General features: G+C 35.0%; 2 protein-coding genes across 9 annotated transcripts in view; both read right to left on the reverse strand.

Annotated features, from left to right (window-relative positions):
• Positions 1-12337, reverse strand: part of LOC131935741 (myocyte-specific enhancer factor 2A) — a 39654-nt gene extending 27317 nt beyond the window's left edge. For 2 of the 6 annotated variants that reach the window (XM_059292372.1, XM_059292373.1), the window contains exons 1-2: positions 12004-12141; positions 11172-11359 (exon numbers count right to left, since the gene is read on the reverse strand). The gene's annotated coding sequence lies outside the window, so the exon portion shown is untranslated. Of the gene's footprint in view, positions 1-73; positions 146-331; positions 343-9772; positions 9796-11171; positions 11360-12003; positions 12142-12239 lie in introns of those variants that run through there. The other 4 variants (XM_059292374.1, XM_059292376.1, XM_059292377.1 and 1 more) reach the window with 4 other exon arrangements.
• Positions 12338-17962: 5625 nt separating this feature from the next.
• On the reverse strand, positions 17963-25778 carry LOC131935743 (myocyte-specific enhancer factor 2C). Of its 3 annotated transcripts, none has more exons than XM_059292384.1 (9): positions 25680-25778; positions 23495-23575; positions 23173-23376; positions 22928-23068; positions 22097-22232; positions 21685-21905; positions 21479-21578; positions 21136-21253; positions 17963-20835 (listed from the first exon to the last, which is right to left on the reverse strand). In XM_059292384.1, the coding sequence occupies exons 2-9, from the start codon at positions 23546-23548 to the stop codon at positions 20637-20639; spliced, it is 1173 nt and encodes a 390-aa protein (XP_059148367.1). In that variant the 5' UTR covers positions 23549-23575; positions 25680-25778; the 3' UTR covers positions 17963-20636. The 3 variants fall into 3 exon arrangements, with proteins under 3 accessions (XP_059148367.1, XP_059148364.1, XP_059148365.1); XM_059292381.1 differs by having other exon boundaries at positions 21461-21578; XM_059292382.1 differs by having other exon boundaries at positions 21461-21578; positions 25668-25772.
• Between the last annotated feature and the right edge of the window lie 235 nt (positions 25779-26013).

Below are 26013 nucleotides of genomic sequence, written 5' to 3' on the forward strand. Positions count from 1 at the left end.
AATTCTTAGTGTTTTAAATAATTAGCTGAAATTACAATAATTATCTAGTAGTAATAACGTTGTTAATACTTACACAATAATAATAAGTGTAAAACTATCCATGTATTTATTATTCACAACCTCGCACATAAATGTTGAAATGAGCAAAGTATTATAATCCAATCTTTTAGAATAATCCACATGTCGACAATAACTTTTTTTCAACACTAATATTTAACTTTAAGTTAAAATAGCGATTTAATAATGTAATATTTTTGTGTAAAATCCAAAACAACAAGGAATGAGCATGTTTCTAAAATAGCAGCAGGCCTAGTGAAAAGACTGGTCGTACCTTAGGGGTGAGGGCTGCAAAGTGGCGTGATGTCAGGACCACATCAGGACAAGCAAAGCAGTGTTTCCCCCCAAGGTCAAGAAACTGATCCTACAGCCTCGAACAAACAAACAAGCAAACAAACACACACGGAACCTTTGGCAACAAAGAGACCTGGCGCTAGTCTATCGGTCAACATTGTCATGGCCAGCAAGGATTGTAGAATCCAATGCAATAGCCAGCAGGTAGAGTTGCGCCCGGCGTGCAACCCTCCCCCTTCATTAAACAAAAGTTGTCTATGCCAAGTACAAGGGGAATGACACAGACTTGAGGTCACGTATCTTTACATGCACTCAACTCTAAGGTGCAAAGCAACAATTACAAAGACATCCACTTTGCTTTAAATGCTGTTGAAGGAGCACACATTGTAAGATGCATAGCATCCACACACATCTATATCAAAGTTATATTTCCAATAACAATCTTAAAGTCCTACATTTGAGACATGTGTGTATATCAACGCCACGTCATTTCTGGGGAAGACGGAGGGAAAACGACAAGCGAACGTGAAATATTTCCCCCTGACCTTGTAGATGTGGACACAACACACAGACCACGCTAAGAACCTAGAGACCCGAATATTTGCCTTCAGGAACCAACCACAGAAGCAAATTTTAACATTGGCCAAACTATGCCAACACATGGACAGGAAGAGAGACGGGGAACAACAAAAACAACTGGGATTTACTTCCCTTTGACGTAGCCATGTCTCTACTATTCAATAGAGAAAAAAAAAAGTGGAGGTTGCTTCAGGTAAAAGTATAACCAAATATGAGCGGCTATCGAACCCCAGGCAGCAATAATCAAGGTTAATGGCACGCCCAAGTCGTAATATCTGTATGGCTATTCGTGAATTTGTTTGGGGGCGTCCATAAATGACGTCACGCGTCTAAGGGTGAGGGTAAGGATAAACGATTTGCTACATGGGGAAGAGGTTGAGAAATATTTTTACTCTCTAAAAAATAAACATGTGGGGAGGTGTGTGTGCGCGCGCGTGTGTGTGTGGGGGGGGGGGGTTGTCCAGCATTTTTTAAAATAAACTTTTATTTTAAAGACTCCTCTTCCTTCTTGGATTGAAACTTAGAACGAAATTTCAACCACTTCTACCGAAACCGATTTGTTTCAAATTTGACACGCAGGTCAAGACACGATGACAATGCAACGTGACATAAACTTTGGCATAATTATATTTTTTTATTAATTAAAAAATAATAAATAAAGGTTGATAATTGTACTGTATTTGTCGAATTGCGTTATTCTGGTGCTCAAGTATTTTTAATTAAACGATTTGATTCTATTAAAACTATATAGGCCTAAGTATTTAAAAATAGTAAGTCAAACTAGTAAATAAGTAGTTCTCTTTTCGAAACAGACGGTCCATGGGGCAAGTGAAGTAGAGTTCACCTGTTTCTGTGACTTTGGCATATGAAGGGATAGTGTGGTCCATAGCATTTACCACACTATCCTTTCATATGCTGAAGTCACAGAATTATATATTTTTAAGAAAACCATCACTATATTGCGCAATTTAGTGCTCATATTATACACTATTCGGTTAATTTTTGTATTAGGAAGGAGGGGCTGACTGCCCAGTGGGTTAACAAAATAAGTCCACAACTGCTGTCGCTAATTAGGGAAGTCATAATTTAAAGCCCATTGTTATATTTTAAAAGAAAACACATTGGCGACTTGAAGCGCAACGTCTCCAGCGCCCTTCGACCTACATTTAAATTTAAATGTTAGTTTGAATTCAAAGTTTAAATTTTTAAATGTGTTTATTGTAGAATTAAGAGGTGTGTGTTTTAGTACGTAATGAAATTTTAAAAATTTAGAAAGGAAACCAAGGGGCAAATAAGTAAGGTTATTTTTTCAGCCTAAATCATAAATCGCGCACGAGGCACCAAAAATAGCGCATCGATTTTTGTTTCTCCCACTAAAATAACATGATACGGCTTGTAAAGGGGCAGAGTGGCGAGTACGAAATGCCAAAGCTTTCATCTTTACGTCATAGGCATTGTCGCGAGCACTGCCAACAGCGAGTCAGCGAAGTCACGAAACAACAAAACTTGTTGCGGTAATCAAGGCCGCCAATGACGTAGACGAGAGAAATAAATAACAACAGGATAATTACATGGCGATGAGCTGAAAAAGGAAAAGAAGAGGGGGTTGAATGATGTTATTTTATCAAGTGTCAACCAACTTGTTGCTCTCTTCTACAATTGAATTTTATAATGACATTTGTGTAAATATGGATACGAGATCCTTGTTCTTTTTATAGATGAAATTTATGTTTAATGACTAATTGTTTCTTCCACTTTTATATGGTACAAATAACTAACAAAAACATGACACTGAAAATAAAACGCCAAGTGAAATAAAATGACTCGATATTGCATGTCATTTTAACAGTCTTGCAATATTTATTACAGTCTTTTTTTAAGTAAATCAACGGAACATTTTTTTCGTAATTCCAAATTCGAAGTTTTCAAAGGAAAAATAAATGACACTTCATTGATATTAGTTATCTGAATCACAAGTTCTAAACAATGACTACTAGTAATGCAAACACATAGGTTACTAATAAGCAAGTGTTAAGCGGCATATGAAACTACATTTTAAAACTTCATTTTAAGAAAACAGAGTGAAGTTGGTAGTCATAAAAAAAAAACCTTGACTGTTTAAATTCAGTCTCAGAGAATAGGCTGAAAGATATAGATCTAAGGGATTGGGTCACACAAGTAATCCAGGATTAAGGTGGCCATGTCGTCACAAGATCAACGCTGATACTGTCATCGATGTCCGATTTCCTGTCACAGATGACCTTATCAAAGTGTAGAGGTAGCCTGACGTCATGATCAAAGGGCGGAACTACTGGGTGGGTAGTTGATACAAGTGTAGAGGTAGCCTGACGTCATGATCAAAGGCGGAACTACTGGGTGGGTAGTTGATACAAGTGTAGAGGTAGCCTGACGTCATGATCAAAGGGCGGAACTACTGGGTGGGTAGTTGATACAAGTGTAGAGGTAGCCTGACGTCATGATCAAAGGGCGGAACTACTGGGTGGGTAGTTGATACAAGTGTAGAGGTAGCCTGACGTCATGATCAAAGGGCGGAACTACTGGGTGGGTAGTTGATACAAGTGTAGAGGTAGCCTGACGTCATGATCAAAGGGCGGAACTACTGGGTGGGTAGTTGATTCAAGTGTAGAGGTAGCCTGACGTCATGATCAAAGGGCGGAACTACTAGGTGGGTAGTTGATACGTCATGATCAAAGGGCGGAACTACTGGGTGGGTAGTTGATACAAGTGTAGAGGTAGCCTGACGTCATGATCAAAGGGCGGAACTACTAGGTGGGTAGTTGATTCAAGTGTAGAGGTAGCTTGACGTCATGATCAAAGGGCGGAACTACTGGTGGGTAGTTGGTACAAGTGTAGAGGTAGCCTGACGTCATGATCAAAGGGCGGAACTACTGGGTGGGTAGTTGATACAAGTGTAGAGGTAGCCTGACGTCATGATCAAAGGGCGGAACTACTGGGTGGGTAGTTGATACAAGTGTAGAGGTAGCCTGACGTCATGATCAAAGGGCGGAACTACTGGGTGGGTATTTGATACAAGTGTAGAGGTAGCCTGACGTCATGATCAAAGGGCGGAACTACTGAGTGGGTAGTTGATACAAGTGTAGAGGTAGCTTGACGTCATGATCAAAGGGCGGAACTACTGGGTGGGTAGTTGGTACAAGTGTAGAGGTAGCCTGACGGCATGATCAAAGGCGGAACTACTGAGTGGGTAGTTGATACAAGTGTAGAGGTAGCCTGACGTCATGATCAAAAGGCGGAACTACTGGGTGGGTAGTTGATACAAGTGTAGAGGTAGCCTGACGTCATGATCAAAGGCGGAACTACTGAGTGGGTAGTTGATACAAGTGTAGAGGTAGCCTGACGTCATGATCAAAAGGCGGAACTACTGGGTGGGTAGTTGATACAAGTGTAGAGGTAGCCTGACGTCATGTTCAAAGGGCGGAACTACTAGGTGGGTAGTTGATACAAGTGTAGAGGTAGCCTGACGTCATGATCAAAGGGCGGAACTACTGGGTGGGTAGTTGATACAAGTGTAGAGGTAGCCTGACGTCATGATCAAAGGGCGGAACTACTAGGTGGGTAGTTGATACAAGTGTAGAGGTAGCCTGACGTCATGATCAAAAGGCGGAACTACTGGGTGGGTAGTTGATACAAGTGTAGAGGTAGACTGACGTCATGTTCAAAGGGCGGAACTACTAGGTGGGTAGTTGATACAAGTGTAGAGGTAGACTGACGTCATGTTCAAAGGGCGGAACTACTGGGTGGGTCGTTGATACAAGTGTAGAGGTAGCCTGACGTCATGATCAAAAGGCGGAACTACTGGGTGGGTAGTTGATACAAGTGTAGAGGTAGCCTGACGTCATGATCAAAGGGCGGAACTACTGGGTGGGTAGTTGATTCAAGTGTAGAGGTAGCCTGACGTCATGATCAAAGGGCGGAACTACTGGGTGGGTAGTTGATACAAGTGTAGAGGTAGACTGACGTCATGATCAAAGGGCGGAACTACTAGGTGGGTAGTTGATACAAGTGTAGAGGTAGACTGACGTCATGATCAAAGGGCGGAACTACTGGGTGGGTAGTTGATACAAGTGTAGAGGTAGCCTGACGTCATGATCAAAAGGCGGAACTACTGGGTGGGTACTTTTATACTATCACTAACTTTACTTAGGTTTAAAGACAAACTTAAAGCATCAAATTTAGTTTAACACCGGTATTACTAAAGAAGCGGTACCCAAACGTAAGTGCTAACTAAAAAAATAAACAGTAATTGTTGATTGAACTATAGATGATCAACTGAACAGTAAATAAACGAACCACTATATTGTAAATTCCAATCTTATCTTCCCAATGCTACTCAAAACAATGACCATCTGGCTGGCCAAGTCGCTTGCCCGTGGTCGTTATCCTAATGTTGTAATTAAACTGATAAGATAAAAACGTGGACATTAAGCATCCAGTAAGCAGCAAGCGATAAGCTTAATAGCAAATAGTTCGAGGACATGATCCTGCTATAGAGAAAAAAGAAAAGGTTACGCTCCATTGTGTCTTACATTCATATATAATTTATCAATGAGTTTAAGGCCTTATTTTAAACAAAAAATCATCACCGATTAGAATATAAAGGCATATTGCTGATAAAAATGAAAGCAACGTTTTCTAATCAGCCAGCCTTCAGTATAACTGATAGAGATTTTGGCACCAGACTTGATAATTAAATTAGAGACTCCCAGTTGTCAAGTATGTGGCCTACTACAGGACGAGTCTTCCAGTCGGCGTGACTCGGAAAATCAAGTTAAACATGTATTTAAGACTTGATATCAAATTTTTCTATAGAGCTCAAGCGCTTTTAATGGTGCTGTACTTCACGTAACGTATTTACATATTAATAAACTCCCGTAGTTTAAAAATTACCACTCCATTCTGCTAGAACATCGTGTCAAACATAACAGTATCTCGTGTGTACGCCGAAGACGCGGCGCCTCGTTCAAGTCCTCTTCTAAACGTGTTAACAGTTTCCTGTCGCCGTCTTTTGTCCTCTACACAACTTATGAAAGCAGTTGCCATAAATTCTAGAATCCATTAAACTGTCTTTTTATATCTACTCATAAACCTGGAGGTCAATCGGCGTGTACGTTTAGCAAGGATACGAGAAGATCATTGGCCTATCTTACTATGTAAGCCTACTGGAAATCGTCATCCAACTATACGTTTCAGCAAAGTTTCGAATACGTTAACAAATACAACTTTCATCTAAGAAGAAATATTTATAATTAAATTTGCTGGGTGCTTCTAGGATTGCTCAGCGTGTATACATAGCAAACAATTAAAAAATTGTCTAAAAGGAAAGGACTCATGTCTAAGTGTAAGCAAAAATAAAACTAAAGATCGTACCTCACACCCTTCAATATATCAACCAAACCAAGCTGTCAAACCAATTCGTTGAATGCAATATCTTACATATGTTTACGACAGAAAGGTAACCGCAGATACAGTAACTTAATGAACAAGTTCTCAAAAACAATAAATAGTTACTGTCGGTAGTATCGACAAGTGACAACTATTTAATTAAAACTTTACAGTGTTCAACATGCTATGATACAAACTTGAAGATTTTGCAATGAGTAGAAGCGATTATTATCAAGCTTCTTTGATGCAAATAGGAGATCAACTTTAATCTTATGTAAAACACAACTTTTAAAAACGTTTGTGTGACATGTAAAAACTTGTGTAATTTAAAAAATATTCAATAAAAATTTGTTTTTCAGTTGGCGATTTGAAAAAAAAAAGATTTAAGAATTTCAGTTTACTTCTGATTCACTTAAGTAAAGTATTAAAATACAATTAGAATTGATCGTCCTCTATGGCCAACGAATATGACGGATGGAATTGATAACTACAAACATCTTTCTTAAGAGTAATATTAAAGAGGATTTCCTTCAAAACAAGTATTACGTGCCAACATGTTATGCGCCTTAGGGCCAGTTGACCTGCTTTTCTTTCCTGAATTTTGCTTTCCTTTCCGGATTAGTATCCACTGCCTTGGTCCACCCACGAACAATCTGCAAGGCAGCACTCTAGAATGCCCTCACGTAACGAGCCTTAGATCTATCTGCCAGGGAGAAAATCTTACGCTTTCCCGCCCGATCAAGCTGTCCCCATACAAACACCTACTTTTCTACTAGTAACTAGTTCTATCCAGTGGCGTCACTAGGCCGGGCGACACCCAGTGCGGTAAATGTGGGTACCACCCCAACCCCTGCATTAATTTATTTCCATTTCGCTTAGTGTCACCCCTTCCCTCTACTATTTTATTATTTTAAATGAATAAACCATTGTTTTCACAGTCATTTTTTATTTCCATTTGGTGTCTCTCCCTTAATCGTGTCACCCGGTTATGATCGCACCCCCGCCCGCCTCGTGACGTTACTAGTTGTGTCATAAGGGACCCCTTACTTCTGATGTATTCAGCTTGTTTCATAGTAATAATGTGTGAGATTATAATAAATCCACACATCTACATTAAAACTTAACAGAGTTGATGTAGGGCTGCAAGTATAAACTGTCTGACTTCTAAAACTTCTAAAATATAACGTCCTATCCCAGTAATTAACGAGCTTAAATTGCTATCCGGACAGCCTTGTAGAGAACTTCCTGTTCTCTAGCCACAGGTTTCATAAACAACTAACGGGCTCTTACATTTAGCTGAACGATTCTTAGATATCTATCTCTGTTACTTGACCGTGGTGCAGTCTACCGTGACCACAGCCTATGAATGTTGACAAGGTGAACAATTCAGAAACGTTTGAAAGGAAGACGACATATTCATAAAGCCGCCCCCTCCCCCACCGACTTGCCATGAAACCTGTCTTATATGAGTGATGTCACATTAATTTCCACGTGTCTTGTCTACACCTGTACGTTTCCTAGCTTACACAATGGTTTCCACAGCCATCCACACAATGTCGTAAAGATGTCTCTTTACTTTCCATGAGCAATGGTAGATAATAAATTGTGTTTTTTATAGTAAGGTTTTGTTCTCTAGCACGGACAACCATTAACTACTACGAAATGGTTTATGCCTTTAATTCGTGAGGTACTGAAAAAGTTGATGTCTATACTTAATGGTTGGAACCGTGCCCCATAGGTTTAGGTATATCATATGTGCAAACAAAATACGCGGAAACAGGCCTATCGTGGCTAGAAGGAACCGGCCATTATGATGAAAGGAACATGGTCATTGTTGGTAAAGGAACATGGTCATCGTCGGTTAAGGAACAAGCCATTATGGATGAAACAGGTCATTGGGAGTGAAAGAAAAATGTCAATGCAGTATGTCCATATAATTTAATACATAGACATATATTTCCTTAGAAAACGGAAATCAATTCAGTATTTTAGATTGCTTAAGTTCGCGGAATTTTTCTAACCTGATTAGAGCTTCAACTATTAGACTTAAACTCTCAAGACTAATAGGCAACATAGGGCACGCCACAAAGTCATGACAAAGAAAACCCACCTCCACCAAAAAGTATTGACAGAAAATATTTTTGATCATTTGGCCATGTTTGTTAAAAGGTTTCTCAGGTTTATGCCTAATCACTCAACTGTCGAAAGCAAAAGATCAAATGCTCCAATGAACGGGTGATTGGCTCCATGATCGATTATTTCAGAAGCGAACCAATCAATGCATCACACGTTCGATCCCGAGGTCTAGAAAATCAAGCATTGTCTCCCATTAAAGCAATGGAAGTCATGCACCGTTTTAATTTACTTTGCATTTTAAAACGTAGCAATTGTTAGAGCTGGTGGCAATAACGCCGTGGTAATAGCAATAAGGACTTTATCAAAAAGACCTATTGTGTTAATAGCAATAAGTTTAACGTAGTGAACATATACGTTTGCAATCGTGTATTAATTTTTATAAACCTTTGTTTCTCTTAAGTATAAAAACTAAATACGGCATTAAAATGCAATAGATTTTTATCACGGAATTTTCTGAAAAGGTTTAAGTGAAATAGGCCCTACTGGTGAATTACAAAGATCGTGATTGGCGATGATTTAGGAGTACTTTGGTAGAAAAACAGAACATGTTCACAGACAAGGCGGAAGGAGGGAAATGAAATTGTGACAGAAACACGATCTCGGGGAAAATCTCGCCAGGGGCTGTTTGATGTCAAGATCTATAGATGAACGCCGACAATGTGGTGACGCAAACGCTAGACACAAAAAACGTCAAGCTTTGTCAGATATAGATACACAACATGTTAATTGTAGACATACAAAAGGGTCATGGTATGTCAGCTATAAACACACAAAATGTTAATTGTAGACATACAAAAAGGGTCATGGTATGTCAGCTATAAACACACAAAATTTTAATTGTAGACATACAAAAGGGTCATGGTATGTCAGCTATAAACACACAAAATGTTAATTGTAGACATACAAAAGGGTCATGGTATGTCAGCTATAAACACACAAAATGTTAATTGTAGATATACAAAAGGGTCATGGTATGTCAGCTATAAACACACAAAATGTTAATTGTAGACATACAAAAGGGTCATGGTATGTCAGCTATAAACACACAAAATGTTAATTGTAGACATAAAAGGGGGTCATGGTTTGTCAGCTATAGACATACTAATTGTAGACAAACAAAAGGGTTATGTTTGTCAGTTATAGACACACAAAACGGTCATGTTGCATCAGTAATAGAAAAAAGGTTATTCTGAGATGTGGAACTTTTACAACACTTATGAGCTTAAGTAAATAAAACTTCTGTGGAAAAGATTTTTTTCACTCTTAACAATATTTAACTTACATGAATCCTTTGTTTATTTTGAAGAGAGAATTTGTGGGTGATGACAATCACTTTATATTTAGCCAATCTCTATGTTTAAAAAGTCAGAGCAATGAGATGTTCTCCAATAGTAAACACCAAATGGGATTGAATGGTCAAATAAATGAGCTTAGTGCTATGGTCACATCCGGCCTTACGGATAAGACAGCTACAATCTGTGATGAGCCACTTGAGAACACAGGACAACAAGAGCATCTCCAATCAAAGAGAGACCATTTAAAGAATAAGATTTGGGCACTTTATTTTAGGAGTGCACTAAAAATAGTGTAACAACCAGGAGAAAATATGGTTTGAAAAGACTTTAACCGCTGGTAAACAGATACATACCAAAGATTAAATATGACCACTGTAATTAAAATTAGTGTTAAAAATGCAACTAGTTCCATTTAATAATAATAAAAAAGGTGAAAATATGCACTCTGAAACAGAGATTTTTTAAAAGAACACTAGAAAACCAAAAATGATTTATGCTAAAATCCTATTATAATTCTTTATCAAAAATAAATATAATTTTAAGTTTTTTTGAGAAATCCAACATACATATACATATGCTTTATAAAAAAAACATTTTCAATTTGTTGTTGAATATTAGCAACAAACTGATAATATGATACCAATAAGCCGAACATAATTTTTTTTTAATCTGAGAGATCATGCAAAACAATTATAAAGACCTGACATCCAAAAGGGCTCATACATCAGAGATTGTTATATAACATAAGTATTCTAACATCCTACAGATTCAAGTTAAAATTGGCTTGTAAATGTAACTAGGATCTTAAATCAAGCATTTTGGGGTGGCTCTCATTAACTCACTTTAAATACCACATGTAATCTTATTTTAGATTATAGTTTACCCATGACTTTCAAGTATACTCCATGATATATAAAAATACATCTTAAAATGTATGGATTTCAACACTTTCAAATAGTAAAACAAAAGTCTAACCAGTGGCATATGACACAATGTGTTAGGTGCCCCCTCCCAAAAGGATCCTAAAAAATGACAGGTGTCTCACATTATCATGTTACAGCTATAGGCAGCGATGCAGTGATATTGCTTTCAATTTCAAAGCTGTTGTCATAAAACCACACATTTCCATTACATACATATATGTATGTGTGTGGTGGAATATATATATATATATATATATATATATATATATATATATATATATATATATATATATATATATATATATATATATATATATATGTGTGTGTGTGTGTGTGTGTATGTGTGTGTGTTTAAGGTCAAATAACCTAAAAGTAAAAAAAAGCATTTTTCTGTACTTAGGGATGACTGATTAAGTACTTGCATGCATTCGAGTAATAGATCAACATAGAAACTTTAACTCACCTGTCTTTAACAAAGAGTTTTTTTTTTAATTGTACTCGCTCGTAGTATAAGTTTATATTGGATCCTTCAAAAGTTTAAAAATGTTCCACTTATTATTATTAAGTATCTTCCTTAAATGGCCAAATGAGCTTCCTATTGCATGGTACGAATAGAAGGGGCAACTGAAGAAATGTTTTCAGAAACTTTTCCTGAAAATAAAAAGTAAAATATGAATATAATTCTTGTATATTAGCATGTTCTCTCTAGGTGTAGAATAATAGTGTAGAAAAGTTGGTTATTCAAACTGTACACAATAAAATTTTGTCAAGCTTTACTGAGGCTTGACAAAACACAAGCTGCTTGTTGGTTACATTACAACAGCATTAGGTGGGTAAAAAAATTTAATTAAAGAGGTAATAAAATCCAGTGAGTATGGCTAGTTCTATTAGAGGAACTGACATAATGAGCAGTTACTGAGCTAATAACAACAGTTACTTGAGTTAACATACTGCTAACAGTTGAGTTTCACTGACACACCCAGTGGTAGATCTAGATAACCAATGTAATAACGTTTTCCGAAGGTAATCCATTAGACTAAATTATTAATTAACAATATGCACAGTATTAATTTTAAATAACATTTAAAAGAAAACTTTTTATTTTGAGAAGTAGGCCTATTTTAAATAATTTTAATATTTGCTACGTCGGTTATCCTGACGAGGCCGATCGTCGCTTCTTCCTTCTGTGTCGTCTGCATCATTTTAGACAAAACGGAGATTTCAAGTTACACTTGCCCTTCACTATCAAAATGTAGTTAATACAAATATAGCAGCCAAAATAGAAATCGTCTCACCCGCATTAATCCATGAATTGAACCAAAATAACTTCAGAGTTGCTATTTTTACTGACAAGCGAGCCGTTTTGAGGTGAAAATCTGCAACTGATTCTATTTTGGGAAAAGGAAAATAGACTACTCAAGTATAAATAAGTTGGATGTAACAGCCAACAGGTAGATTCATCCGCTATGTTTTGATTGTTCATAAGAAACAGTTTCTCATAAAACAAGCTTAAGTTACACTTATTACTTACATAAATATTATGTTTTAAACACTGGGTTTTCACGCTGAGTAGAAATATATTCGAGAAACTATTAGAAGGCTTCACAGTTTTCAGAGCGGATTAACAAAAACTTGTGTTTCTACGTACTGCGCCGATTTGCGTCATTGATGACCTAGTTTGCCAATGAGCACAGGCTGGAAGACTTGCTGAACTAAGATACTCGTCTGGCCTGAAACCAAGGCACTTGTGTTGCTATCGATCATGCCAGAATCGATTATAGCAAGGATGCGAAGGTATACACCAATGTGGAACGTGATGATGGTTATTGCTCTGTCTGTTTAACAACAATCAGAGACTCCTTCTCTGTGAGAATGTAGTATTATTACGTACAGAAATCCCGATTTATGGAGATGAATCGAAGAAGATAGGCAGAATTACACACCCAACCAAAAATCTATTTTAAAAATATAAACTATTACTGAATGCAGGTTTTCTAGAACACTTTACACTCCATCTCAACGCACACTTGTATGCATTTTTACTTTTATCGACTGTTTTTTAACCTACTTTTATCATCGGGCCATCGTTACCAATTAATCTAGATAGAAAACCTCAAGGCAAGTAATTAACAATTATTTTCACACCATGTAAGAAGTTTGATTTTACCCAACAGGGATAATTATTTTTATTTAAAGTATAATCTTAGAGAGACAGATGAGATAAACAGCATTGTATATGGGGCCTATATTATAACTAGGACAATATATATTTTTATATAGGCTATAACTATATATATATATATATATATATATATATATATATATATATATATATATATATATATATATATATATATGCTTAATATATTATAGACTATTTAGATATGTATTTTAAAGTAAGTGTGGTGACGTCTTTAATTGACGTCTCGCTTTTAGGGACATTGTAACCCCGTCCCGTCTAAATCGTCACAAAACTTGAATAACTATAAACTGCAGAGATGTGTCACACACAATTAAGAAATATAGATTAAAAAGTCTTAAAAATAATCTGAAGTTTGACGTCCGACTTTCTGAACCTCACTCCGGTGGCGTCACTTGTCACCCGACACGGTAACAGACGGTGTCACCCAACCCCCTCCGACATTTGTTTTTTTGGTTAGGTTTACCCCCCTCTACAACTTTATTTGTTACAACTGGATTTTAAAAAATGGTTTGAAAGTAAATTGTACGACTTTTCGTGGTGCTGTCACACCTTCAATTGCGTCACCCGGTTTGGACCGTACCCCCACACAACCTTGTGACGCTATTGCCTCCCCCTTAATATCACACACCTTCACAAAAGTCTGACCCCCTCCTCCCTTTCTATTAGGAGAGTGACGTCATTAATGTAGACTTCGTCGGTATATGATAGGCATATACCCCCACTTACACAAGGGCACCATATTCGATGACATGAGTTCTAAAATACTTGCTAAAAAAACAACTGATTTTAAACCTGAGTGAAATTGGCTTATTTTACTGCCTCGAGAGATTTCAAAAATCTGGATGACAGTTCTTTATTTTGAAACAAAACGATACAAATTGGAAAACCCAAAGAAGCTGAGGATCACGGGATCACGATATAAAAGCTTGTCAAATAAACAAAACAAACAAGAATTAACAGATTTACTTTTTAAGACATCGCCAGAGGAAGAAAGGGGGGGGGGGTCATCCATAGATGACGTCATGCCTTTTGTCGATTTTTACAGCCCACCCCCCTTACCCACCGTCACACAAAAGCTAGACCCGCCCTAAAATGACGTCACACCTTAGTCTACAACCCCCTCCCATCATAATTGTAGTTTTATTTTTTTAAACATCGATTTCTCTCTCAAATATTTACTGACTTCCGTCAACATTGACTATGTTGATCAATTTCTAATACAATTTACAAAAACAGTTTTCTCAAACGCGAACTTACGGCTAAAATTCATTTTCTAACACAACTTTTGAAAAATACAACAGTGTGACTTCACACTTTCTGATCCCCACCCCCTCTTCTCATTCTCACACATCGTCACAAAATTCCGACCCCCCCCCCTCCCGCTACGTGTAACGTAGTTTATTGGCAACACCAAATCAATTCATCTCAATTTTATATGGTTAAGTTGAATGGATAAGTATGCAATACCTATAATCAAAGACAAAAAACAACGAAGCAGCTAAAATTTCCGGGGGGGGGGGGGGGGGCGGTATCAGACACTGATAAAAGTATTTATTTTCTATATACATTCTATTTCGTTCGAAAAGATGCCTAAAAGAAACTGCATGTGAAGAAGATTCTGTTTCCGTTGCCTCGGCATCAGTAGATAGATATGAACTGTCCTTTCCTTTCTCTGGACATTGGTCAGGCAACCCCCGAACTAGGGACGTCTTCCTTTGAATCCTTTCAAGTGTGAGAATCCAGGAAAGGACAAATGAAAACATGCCGAGAATGTATGGAGCACTGAGCAGACCTGCGCCATACACGATGGCCATTTCAACACCAGCTGCTTAAAGTTGACGTAAGGGTTGGGAGAAGTGGAAATTTCCTCTGTTCTTGGCAGCCATACTGACAAAAAGGTAAACCAAGCACAGAAAACAACAAACATTTAGCCTATGTATTGCGCGATATGATTGATGGATCAAAAGTTACAAAAACTAAACGAGATTTATTGTTATTTAATTTTGAAAAAAAAAGGAACTTGTCCGTATAAGCCCCGCCACTAATGCAAAAACTGCACGAGCGAAAAGTTAAGCCCCGCCACTGTAACCTATTTCTGAGGTGTAGACATTTGAATATTTTAATGCATGCCATAATACAACATCTTATTCGCCTCTAGGGTTAGGTTTAGGGTTAAAGGTACCAAAAAAAACCCCAGATATTTTAAGCTTGTTATTAATGACATGTCCCAATTTCACCCTCTTCAATAAAATATATAAGTACAAGTTTCATATTTGAATAATTGTTTTTCGGGTGGCGGGGTTAGTTTTTAGGCGGGGCTTCTCTGCACAAGATCAAAAACAGTAACGTGTAATTTTTTATTTTTTATTTTTAATAAAACATTTTTTAGAATCCACTGGTTAGTATAAGACTTTGTAGTTTGTAAAGCGCGTATCTCACTAGTTACAAAAAACAACAAAACAAAAAAATTCATTTCAGATACGAGTCATTTATCGAAATCGAAATGTATTTATGCCTCCTTTGGTTTTGAAACGAGAGACCACATTTTGTGCTATCTTGTGCATTCGAAAGGCAGATAACCGCATCATACATAATTGAAAGATTGAAGTCACGATGATAATTCAAGACATAGCTGCACTAATGATAGGTCTATCACTTGCACTTAGAATACACTGATATATTTTCATTCCTTGTTGTCGTTTTACAAAACCAATAATTCCTTGCTGTTTTTTTTTTCTTTAAAAGGTATTCATTAAAATGTTTCTTTCGTTGGACTAGATGCCAGAGTTTCTTCCAGGCATCTCTTCGGGAGGGGGGGGGGGGGGGGGGGGCGAACCCCGAAATTTTTTTACCGCCCCCCCCCCCCCCGAACGAAATGAAATTTATATAATTTATATAGAAAATATATACTTTTAACAGTGTCCGCCCCCCCCCCCCCCCGAAGAAAGTCTACCGCCCCCCCCCCCCCCCCCCCGAAAATTTCAAGTGCCCCCCCTGGAGAAAAAAGTCTGGAAGAAACACTGCTAGATGCTATCATTAATTATTTAAATATATAGTTCATATTATCAACGATTATGTCTCCACTCTACTAGTTGTAAGCTTACATAAAATAATAGTAAATTAGCAATTAAAAAAATATCTATATAGCCTATATTTAAAAAATAAACCGGTAGTGATCTCCCCTAAACTTTCTCGAATATTCTTATATAAAACAACAGGGGATGGTAACTGGGGATATAGTTATGATTTTTAATCCATTTTAAATACTTAAACTTTTAAAAATAGAATAGAATCTCATAAAAAAAAACATTGCGCACCAAGCAAACGCCGAATAAAAACGCGTATAATAGTGCGCAATATTATTAGTACTTTAAAAATTTACATTAGTTTTTTGAGAAATCGGAAGTAGCGTAAATTACTACTTCCAGTCAACGGAAATTACTCAAAATTTTACAGAAGGTAGAGAATTAGATCTTTTACTTACATGTGAAATTTCATTTATCTATCTGAAATAGTACTCAAGTTATAGGCTTTTGAAAAATTCAAAGTAGGAAAAGTACCACTTCCGGTTATCGGAAATCGCTCAAAAGTTGATACGGATCTACGATTTTGATAAAATACTTATATATGAAATTTCATCAACCTAGCTGTAACGGTACTCAAGTTATCGTGTTTACACACGGACAGACACACACACAGACACACACACAGACATACGGACAGAATTGCAAAGCCCGGTTTTTCAGACTGGATTACGCATAAAACCTCTTAGTTTTGATAAATCTGGATTGATAATTTTTGCCCGATTAAAATAAGTCCTCTAAACTTCGGATGTGATGAAGGACTGAGGTGTAATACGGTGAAAATTGTTAAAATTTCAAGTGATTTTTGTGCACGATTACAATACTTTCTCTATACTTCGTATATACGAGAAAGTAAAAATATACGGTACTTAAAGTTAGCATAGGCTAGCATAGGCCTAAAGCTTGTATTTCCCGCGTTTTTTTTTTAAATTTAATTTTTAATTAAAAAAAGGCTAATAGATCTAGGTGCTCAGATCTACAGTCTACACGTTAAATGTTCAAAGATCTAATTTTCTCTCCAACTTTAGATTTCTACATTAGATTTTCTTGTAGCTAAATTTACGATACGAGCCCAATTTAAGAAACAATTACAATAATTATAGCTTTTAAAAGTAAAATCAAACTAAGTGACATAGGCCATAGATGGGATTTGTAGTGCAACTAGATGAACTAGACCGCTGATTGCGAGTGAATTAAAAACCAAACGCGGGGATCTTTAATTTTCCCCTTCTCCCAGACACTATCAGGAAATGAGAATATTTCCAACCGAAAATGACCATTTCTATATTCATCACTGACTTGTGGTGCTGAAAAAAAGGAAGGATATGGGCAGGATAAATTAAGAATCCTACGCTCTCTATTGCATTTCCGACCCCCAGCAGGACGCTCGAATATTGATGTTGTGGAGCTTCACGCAATGCGATGTTATGAGGATGTGGCGTGGTGTCCTTCAAGTCAGAATGTCGCGCTGACGTCACGTTGCCATGGCGACAAAGGGATTCCAGCCGTGAAGTGATAATTAGTGGCGAATGACGTCACGTAGAATATTAGATCAGGCGGATAACATTGTTTACTTTTAGCCTCTTGTAATTTAAAATAAACCTGTTTTTTTTCCTTTTGGTAACTAAAAATGTTAATGTTTCCAATGCCAAATGGAGTGTAGTTCAACATCGAGTAAATAGAATAAGCGTCCTAAATCACCCTATATGATGACCCTTAATAATAGTCAATTAACAAATAAACCTGTCAACACAAATTACTAGTGTTCAGTTATAAAGCTAAACCAAAACTTAAAGTCACTAGTGTTCATTATTTGTTTATATTTGCTTAAATCCCCAGCTCCCATTTTATTTACAAAAGACAAGTAATTAGGCGTTTAACTTAAAGGAGGAAAAATAAAATCTAAATCATGAATTTTTTAGCACTACCATTCAATAAAAGTGACACAACAATGTGGTATAGTTATATAAAACACATTTTTTAATTTATATTTCTACACTATAATAATACAGTGAACAGTTTAAAGTTTCTTATATGTAACAATATACATACAAAGATTATAAACAGTTATTTGAATAATGCAAATATATATCGTACAGCAGTAATGTCAAAACAGATTATGAAAACAATGTATTGCTGTTTATAATGTATATTTACAATGAATCAAGACCAATTCAGCAAATATGTACACACATTTTCACACACTATATACATATTATGTTGTCATTGTAACATGACATGCAGGTACCGCAAGGCCAAATGACATCAAAATTGTAATCAATTGTGATAAACAAATCTTATCATACAGTAAAGATCAATTGATAACAATCAGTTTTAGAAAAAAGTTTCAGCTTTTTAACAGTGAATTGTTTTAGAAAAAAATAACAAAAAGAAGTTATAAACAAAACATGGTTAATACATCCTGATATAAAGTGCCGAGAGCATTCCTCCAGTTTAAACTTGCAATCACAGAGTGTCAGAAAGCCACCTTATTATTGTAAGGATAGGAACATTCTACAAGTGATGCAGCATTCAAGTAACAAAGAATAGTTGGCTTGGAATGATACAAATTGTTTTAACCAACTTTTTATCTGATGAAAATGTTCAATTATAAAGAATTTTTTTAATCCCAGATATGTTTTTCTATTTGTTACCACCACACCATCCATGCCAAGTTTTTAGCTAAATATTTTTGTTCTTGTTTTGTTAATTACATGGAATTCCATGAGGACACTGTAAACTTATTGTGATCTATACAAACACATCTGCCTTTAGTTTTAAATTAGCATGAAATAAAAATCTTGAATTACATTAAAAAACCCCAACTAATACTGAATTTAAAGAGAAAGAAAACATAGCCATATCAATATTATTCTAACATTTATGTATATTTTGTAAGATGAATAGCGGAAATATGCCTAAAAATATAAAATCTATAAGTTTTATGTAGTCCTTAGAGAAGTAAAAATACAAGCTAGTTATGGAAAATTAAATCAACTACCAAAATTTGTGTCAAAAAAAAAAAAAACAAGTTAGAAAAGGTCTTTACATTTCTGACAAGCTTATAATCAATGTAACACTAAAGTGGTGAGCAATAAACATTTTTATAAAAAAAAAAAAGAATAAAACTTACTAAATCCGAACAATTACATTTTATAATTATTTCAATAATATAATTTGAACTTAAAGTTTTTGTAATTCTTTAAATAAACTACCTTTAAAAGCAAAAATAGTAAAATAAACAATTTGAAAATTATAATGGACATGGTTAGGAGATGATTTTACCTGTACAGAGCATCTTGCTAACGTAAGATTACAAATGTGCAGTAAAATCCATAAGTGATTCATAAACCAGTGACTGTAAATTTCCACAAGAAACAAATATTTGATACGAAAAAAAATTAGGATCACAGGGACCAAAAAACTATTTTGTGATATGCTTTCAGCACAAGGGGAGACTATCGACATGTTTGTTACACAAGTCTCACTAAGGACAAGCAATTAAAGATATGCGCAGAGCATTCTTTTTCTACAAAATGTAATAAAAGATACAGGAGTTTTAAATTTTCTTGTAATATACAAGCATCAGATCAGTCAAACAAAATATTTACAGGAAAAAAATAATGAAAACAATTAACCAAGGGTGTCAAATTAATGTGGTACCTGGTGAATTATGTGGTATTTATTTGTTGAACAAAGTAACATGCAAGAATTGTGCTTAGAAGCATCAGTATGTTGAGTGCACAATCAGGTGGTATCAAGATAAATGAATGTATCTAATTTACTAAATAGCTACCAGCTAAAATACAGTATTTTCCTTAAAGAATACTTTACGAAGTTGAAAAATCTGTGCAATTAAAAAGTTAATACTTCAACAAGATATTTATACTCCCAGTAATAAGACTTGTCAGAATAACACTGGTGTCATATCACTAACTACATTTAATATTGAAGAAAGGCCCTCTAGTCACCGGACAATATCACAGTGTTACCTTACTCAAGTCTCTCAACTCAAATATTATTTGTAGTAACTTCATCTTTCTTCTGCTTTAACTAGATTTTTAATATTCATGTTCATTTGAATGTGTTGTTCCAACATAAAAAATTTCATTGATAGTAGCTCTTCTTTTTTAAGTATAAAAAACAACATGAGTACAAGTCAAATATGTTTTAAATATATTCCAAAGCACTAAACTTCACCTTAAGTATAAATTAAACCAAGGTAGATGAAAATTTAAAATTCCCACAATAGCATGAGCAACTGTATATGTATTAAAACAATACGTAAACATATTTTACATTTGGTATTAAAATAGCTTTATAATGATATGAAAATTCAGCATTGAAAGATTTGAATACACTGTTACATTTTAAAGTTAAAAAAAAACAAACAACCCACACAAAAACAGTATTAAGATCAGCTAAGCATTGTTTGTTTCTGGTTTGTAACCTTTTTTTAAAACAGTATATTAATAAAAAAAAAATTGACTATGATAGTTAGAATTTCAATGTTGATGAAAAAGCTATATTTCTGAAAGCTGGAAATAATATATATAAAATTACAAATCTAAGAAAAGTTCTGTCAACATACAAAAAATTTTCTATTGGTATTATGTATAATACAATGTTAAATTTATAAATGTCAACCATCATTATCCAATCGAGATCTTTTTTCATTAGGCTCATCTGACATGCGCGACGCAGGTGATTGCTGATTAGGGGGAGGTGTGTGGCCCAGGTGCTCACTCTTGAGAGGAGACCCTGGTTCTTGTTTTATAAGATTACTTTTATGGCTACTCATAGAGACAGTTATTGGTGCCGGATTCATAGTCATTGTTCCACTGAAAAAAAAAGAAGCATTAAGTCAAAGTTTGTAGCTAGCTTTTTGTGATAGTCTTTTACGGTGACAAACAATCAAGCTTTATGTTTTTTTACTAAGGCTTTTAAGTTTTTTCATACATAGCTACCTTAACGGTTAAATATACTACACTAAAATGAAAAACATTTTGATCATTTTTTTTGTCTCCAGAAAAACAAATTGAGAGGTGACACAGGATGTAATTAGTAAAGTCTAGTAAAAAGTTTTTGTTTTTAATGTAAATTAAATACAATAGTTCATGGTAATTTGAAATGTTACTCACCCTGGAGTAAATGTTACACCTGAAGCTTGTAAGGCTGCTGTGAGTGGACCTGGACCTTGACTGCTCAACTGATAAACTAAGGGAGACAATCCTGCTATATCTGCACTATTGAGGAGATCTAAAAAGGTAATTAAATTCACGGTAAGTAAAAATACGAGACTATTAAAACAATAATAATCTTATGAGCTAAATAGAATGGTACTATTTAAAAGATCTTTTCCTACTGAAAATGTTAAAAGATATATTCATGTTTTCTGCCTCATCTTATACTTATCTGCAGTAACCATGATTTACAAACTTAACTATGTGTATGCAAAAATCTCACCAAAAAATTGGCCATTACCTCCAGCTAAAATAGCTTGTATAGCCCCTTGATTTCCTTGATTGGGAGTTGCAATAGATACATTAGGTGTGTCTAGCGCCGTTCCTGGTGGCCTAGATTGCTAATATTTAAATGTAAAAAAAAAGGTCAACTACACATAAATATGCGTAATAAAATATTTCACAATATTTTTAAACCAAAGAAAAGAAATTTAAATGACTACATACCTGAACAGCAGGTGCTCTTTCAGGTATCAGCACCTTTAAACCAGGTCGTTTTCCTGCAGTAACAGTCAGTGCCTGATTAGATGTAGAGGCCGCAACGGCAGTGGAGAAATCTGTGACGTGATGTAAGGCAACTGGTACAGGCTGAGAAGTACTGGCTGGCTGAGTGGTTTGATTGTTAGACAACAGAGAAGCACTCACTGGCGCTGGGCTTACTCGACTTCCTGAACAGGAAAACAAAAAAAAACAACTGTTATAGTATTTTTCTAGATGTTATTATTTTATTTTCCATATCCTAAAATGTCCACACACTTAAAAACTATTTTTTAAAAGATTGGCAACACACGTTCCTAGTATTAATCAGCATTCTTTAGCAGTAAAAATAGTAACACTAAAATAACAAATCAGACATTACCTGATGAAGTGGAAACTGAATGTGCTAAAGCGGTGGATGGCTGGAGAACTATAACTGATCCACCACCCATATTTGCTGGTGTTGCTGTGAACTGGCTTGTGGGTACTTGAACTGGTAGCTGGTAAACCTGCTGTTGCTAAAAATAATAAAATAAATATACTGCTGGTCAATACTATGGGGTATCTCCCTACTTATTCTAATATCAGAAATGACCATTTAATCTAGGATAACCCTTTACAGTCGCCCAAACTATATATAGTTTACTTGTGTGTAGTAACGGAAGTCTCTGTAATGAGATTATAAATATACTGGCGGAAGCGGAAAATAATTTGTTTTATTTACATTGTTTTCTTGTTGTTCATTTTCTACAATTTTTCTAATGTTAAGAATTTTTTTCTTGAATTTATGGGCAATATAATTAATGTTATTAAATCAAATTAAAATGTCTATGCAGTTGATTTGAGCTTTATTTATATTGTAACTAATACAGTGATATAAAAAAAAGAAAGCAACTTTAGTGAATGTATTGAGTATTGTTTTTAGCATTTAAAAATACATTTTAGAATTAGTGTTTTGTTCACATCTTTTTTTTGGGGACTTATGTAGTTTTTATTTTTTTATTAGTAAACTATTTTTAAATTTTCCTAATACATAATTAATTCAGACAAATTTTGTGTACAATGCTTTTGATTTTATTTTTTTTTAACATAAGTGGTTAATTGAAAGTAATAAAAAAAAAAGTGCCTCATCGCGACCAGCCGTAAGAGAAGTAAAATAGTTTTCATGGGAAATGGATAAGAAATGAGATCTAAAGCAGTGAAATTCCATTACCTTAACCCCACCACCATCATTCATTGCTCTGGCAAAAGCAGCATCAATTTTACGGTAGTTTTCATCAGTCCGAGGAGAAATGGGAAACTCATCATCATCACCATCCATATCACCACTTTTGTTCTCTTTTTTACTCAGCATCTGTAACAAGATAGCACAAATAATAAAACAACAGCAGCTTTAACTGCATTAAGACAATCTTCATGAGCTCTTTCTATTTATTGTGTAATGTCACCAATACCTACATCAACTATATCTTTGTTGGTCTGGCTAACTACAGAATCATTGTACTCTGTGTATTTAAGCAGCACCTTGTCCATGTCAGAGCTGGCATACTGATACAACTTGTTATTGCTAGTGAATATAATCAAAGCTATTTCGCAGTCACATAGGACACTCAATTCATAGGCCTTCTTCATCAGACCAAACTTTCTTTTTGTAAATGTCACCTAGACAAAATAGATAAAGTTATTTTGTTTAAGAAAGCAGGTTGTCAAACATTAATTATATTTAAATGGACAAGCTACAAATATCATGTTCAAATTACAATTGCAAAATTTCACATACCTGTCGATTTCTTTCATCATTGATACGAGCTATTTGAATCTTCTTACGACCCATTGTTATTTGAAGTAATTAATAAACAGTCTGAAAAGCATACATACCATATACAGTTATACAGTTAAGTGATACCATTGTTCATTAATATCATAAATTAAGACAACATAATTATAAGAAGACATAAGTAAACTCAACAGAATTTTTATTACCAAAAATAAATTTCTTCAGTCTAAATAACTAAAGGTAAATAAAATATAAATGTTTCCTTTCTGAAGACTAAAATATATACATATATAAATATTTCATCTTGATTTAGACATCAATGATTAAAGGAGTAGTGGATAAATTATTAATTAATTAAAAATGATAATAGAAGAGTACAATTACTAATAACATCATATCATGATACTTGCTTTAAAATACCTGAAGTCCAAGCCATATCAGATAAGCTTAAACAAATAAGTTCCCTTTTGAACCTGTCGGTCCATGGGGCTAGTGCAGTAGAGTTCATGTGTTTCTGTGACCTCAGCATATTAGGGGATAGTGTGGTCAGCTCTATCCCAGCTGCCCTAATGCGAGTTAGGTGGGCCAGATTCATACTCCAGACTTTCAGGTTGGCAGTCTAGCTCTCTACTGCTAGACCACGCCGGCCCATTTAAAGTTGAAACATGGGTATAGAGATACTCAGATAATCATGGATTTTTTTATAGATACGATAACTAAGGGATCAACCATATAACCTGAGTACTTTTTTTTAAATCACGAGCTATAATAAAGTAAATAAATAACCATTTAGGATCTGGTGGCTCTTGGAGCAGATGAAGTCAAGTTCATATGTTTTAAGGCCTCCACATATAAAGGGATAGTGTGATCAGTTTTAAGCTCATTAAATACTAAAAGCAAAGCCATTACAAATTTTTTAGTCCATTAAAAAAAAATGTAGTTATTAAAACTTAAAATGAAGTTAAAAGTTATGTGAAAATTCAAGAGTGCTCAAAATATAGGCCTACAGATTCTGAAACCGGCAAAGATACAGTGCCAGCTGAAGAAGAAATGAGAAGATAACATTTTGGAATGGCCAGGTTCAACCCTGGTAGAAGACAATCTGAAGGACACTAGTAGTTAGTAGCGCTACAAATTAGAGTTTGGAGCAGAAGAAGGAAGATAACTGAGCTAATTATGTTCTGGCCTATTTAAATTAAGTCTTATTAGTTTAAAATAGGCCTAATTATAATTAACAAATAATTGGACAGACAGTCTCAATGATTTAGGAACTCTGGTGATTTGTACCCATTATAAGTGGGTGTTAAGAAAGGATCAGTAAGTTTTTTTGTAGTACCCCTACAATAAATTTGGAAGCATAGTAGGACTACAGGACTGTACAGTAACTGCTTTATAATTGAGTTCATAGTATAGTATAGGCTATATCTATATGAAAATGAATTTATAATAATTTGCATATGGGCCTAGTATTTATTTAAATTATTAACCACAGTGTAAAATAGTGTAGTGTAATGCTTAGCATTACAGTGTCACTTCACCTTACACACTGGAAGTTATTTTCATTCACATGCTTGTTAATATGAAATTAATGATGCTAAAAAATCAAATCAAAGGCTCATATTAAGATGGTTTTGGATTTCTTTAAATAATGATGTTTCAAAATAGTATTTTGAATTTTAAAATGCTTTTGAAATGTAGTGAACATAGTGACAAATCTCAATCTAGATCTAGTCTAGTTCAAGTCTTGTGTTATGTGTAGTTTTAGTAGTGTGTGGTTAAAAAATTAAAAGAGAAGGCAGTAAATTTGACCCAACAAATTAAAGTTAAAGTGAAGTCGATTTGTTACTCGGGGAGCTCTTATTACTTTAGTATTTCACTTAACGCTTAAAAATAGAGTACATCTCCATCTCTGATTCATGATTTAAATATAATCATAACCAAAAGCTTTTTACAAAAGTGCCCTCGATTCTTGGGTTGGGAGATTTCCCTAAGTTTATTTTCTGGCTCAGGGCAAGTGATACCACTGACTAGAACTCTTCACCGCCTTAGATCCGGCTGAACAGTATTTGAGTATGAACTTTCCAAGGTTGACTTCATCCATTTCAACTATATTTTGAATATATGAAAGTAATCTAAGCTGTTTATAATTAATGTTACTTAGAAACAGATAACTTACAAATATTCTTACCAAAACAAAGCCACGAGAGGAATAAAAATATCCAAGCCTATCTATTTTTACTGTCCAGTAAAATGTAGAGGCAGGACCGCGATCTAACTTCACTTGATCTATTTTAGGCAATGGAAATTACTCCGATATTTTTAGTTCATTTGCAACACTTGTTTAATTTGCAAATTATATGGAAAACGATATGTTAATATTATAAAATGCATTAAACTATGTAATAATTATCTTAAATAATAGACTTTTACAAAAATATCGTCTTGAAAAGTCATTTTAAGTTAGAACTAATTTTTTCCGCATAAGTGTTTTACACGAGCTTCATACCATATTAATGCGCTCC

This window comes from Physella acuta, unplaced genomic scaffold (genome assembly GCF_028476545.2).
Source record: "Physella acuta isolate Inbredline_101_S28 unplaced genomic scaffold, ASM2847654v3 ptg000156l, whole genome shotgun sequence".
NCBI classification, from domain to species: domain Eukaryota; kingdom Metazoa; phylum Mollusca; class Gastropoda; family Physidae; genus Physella; species Physella acuta.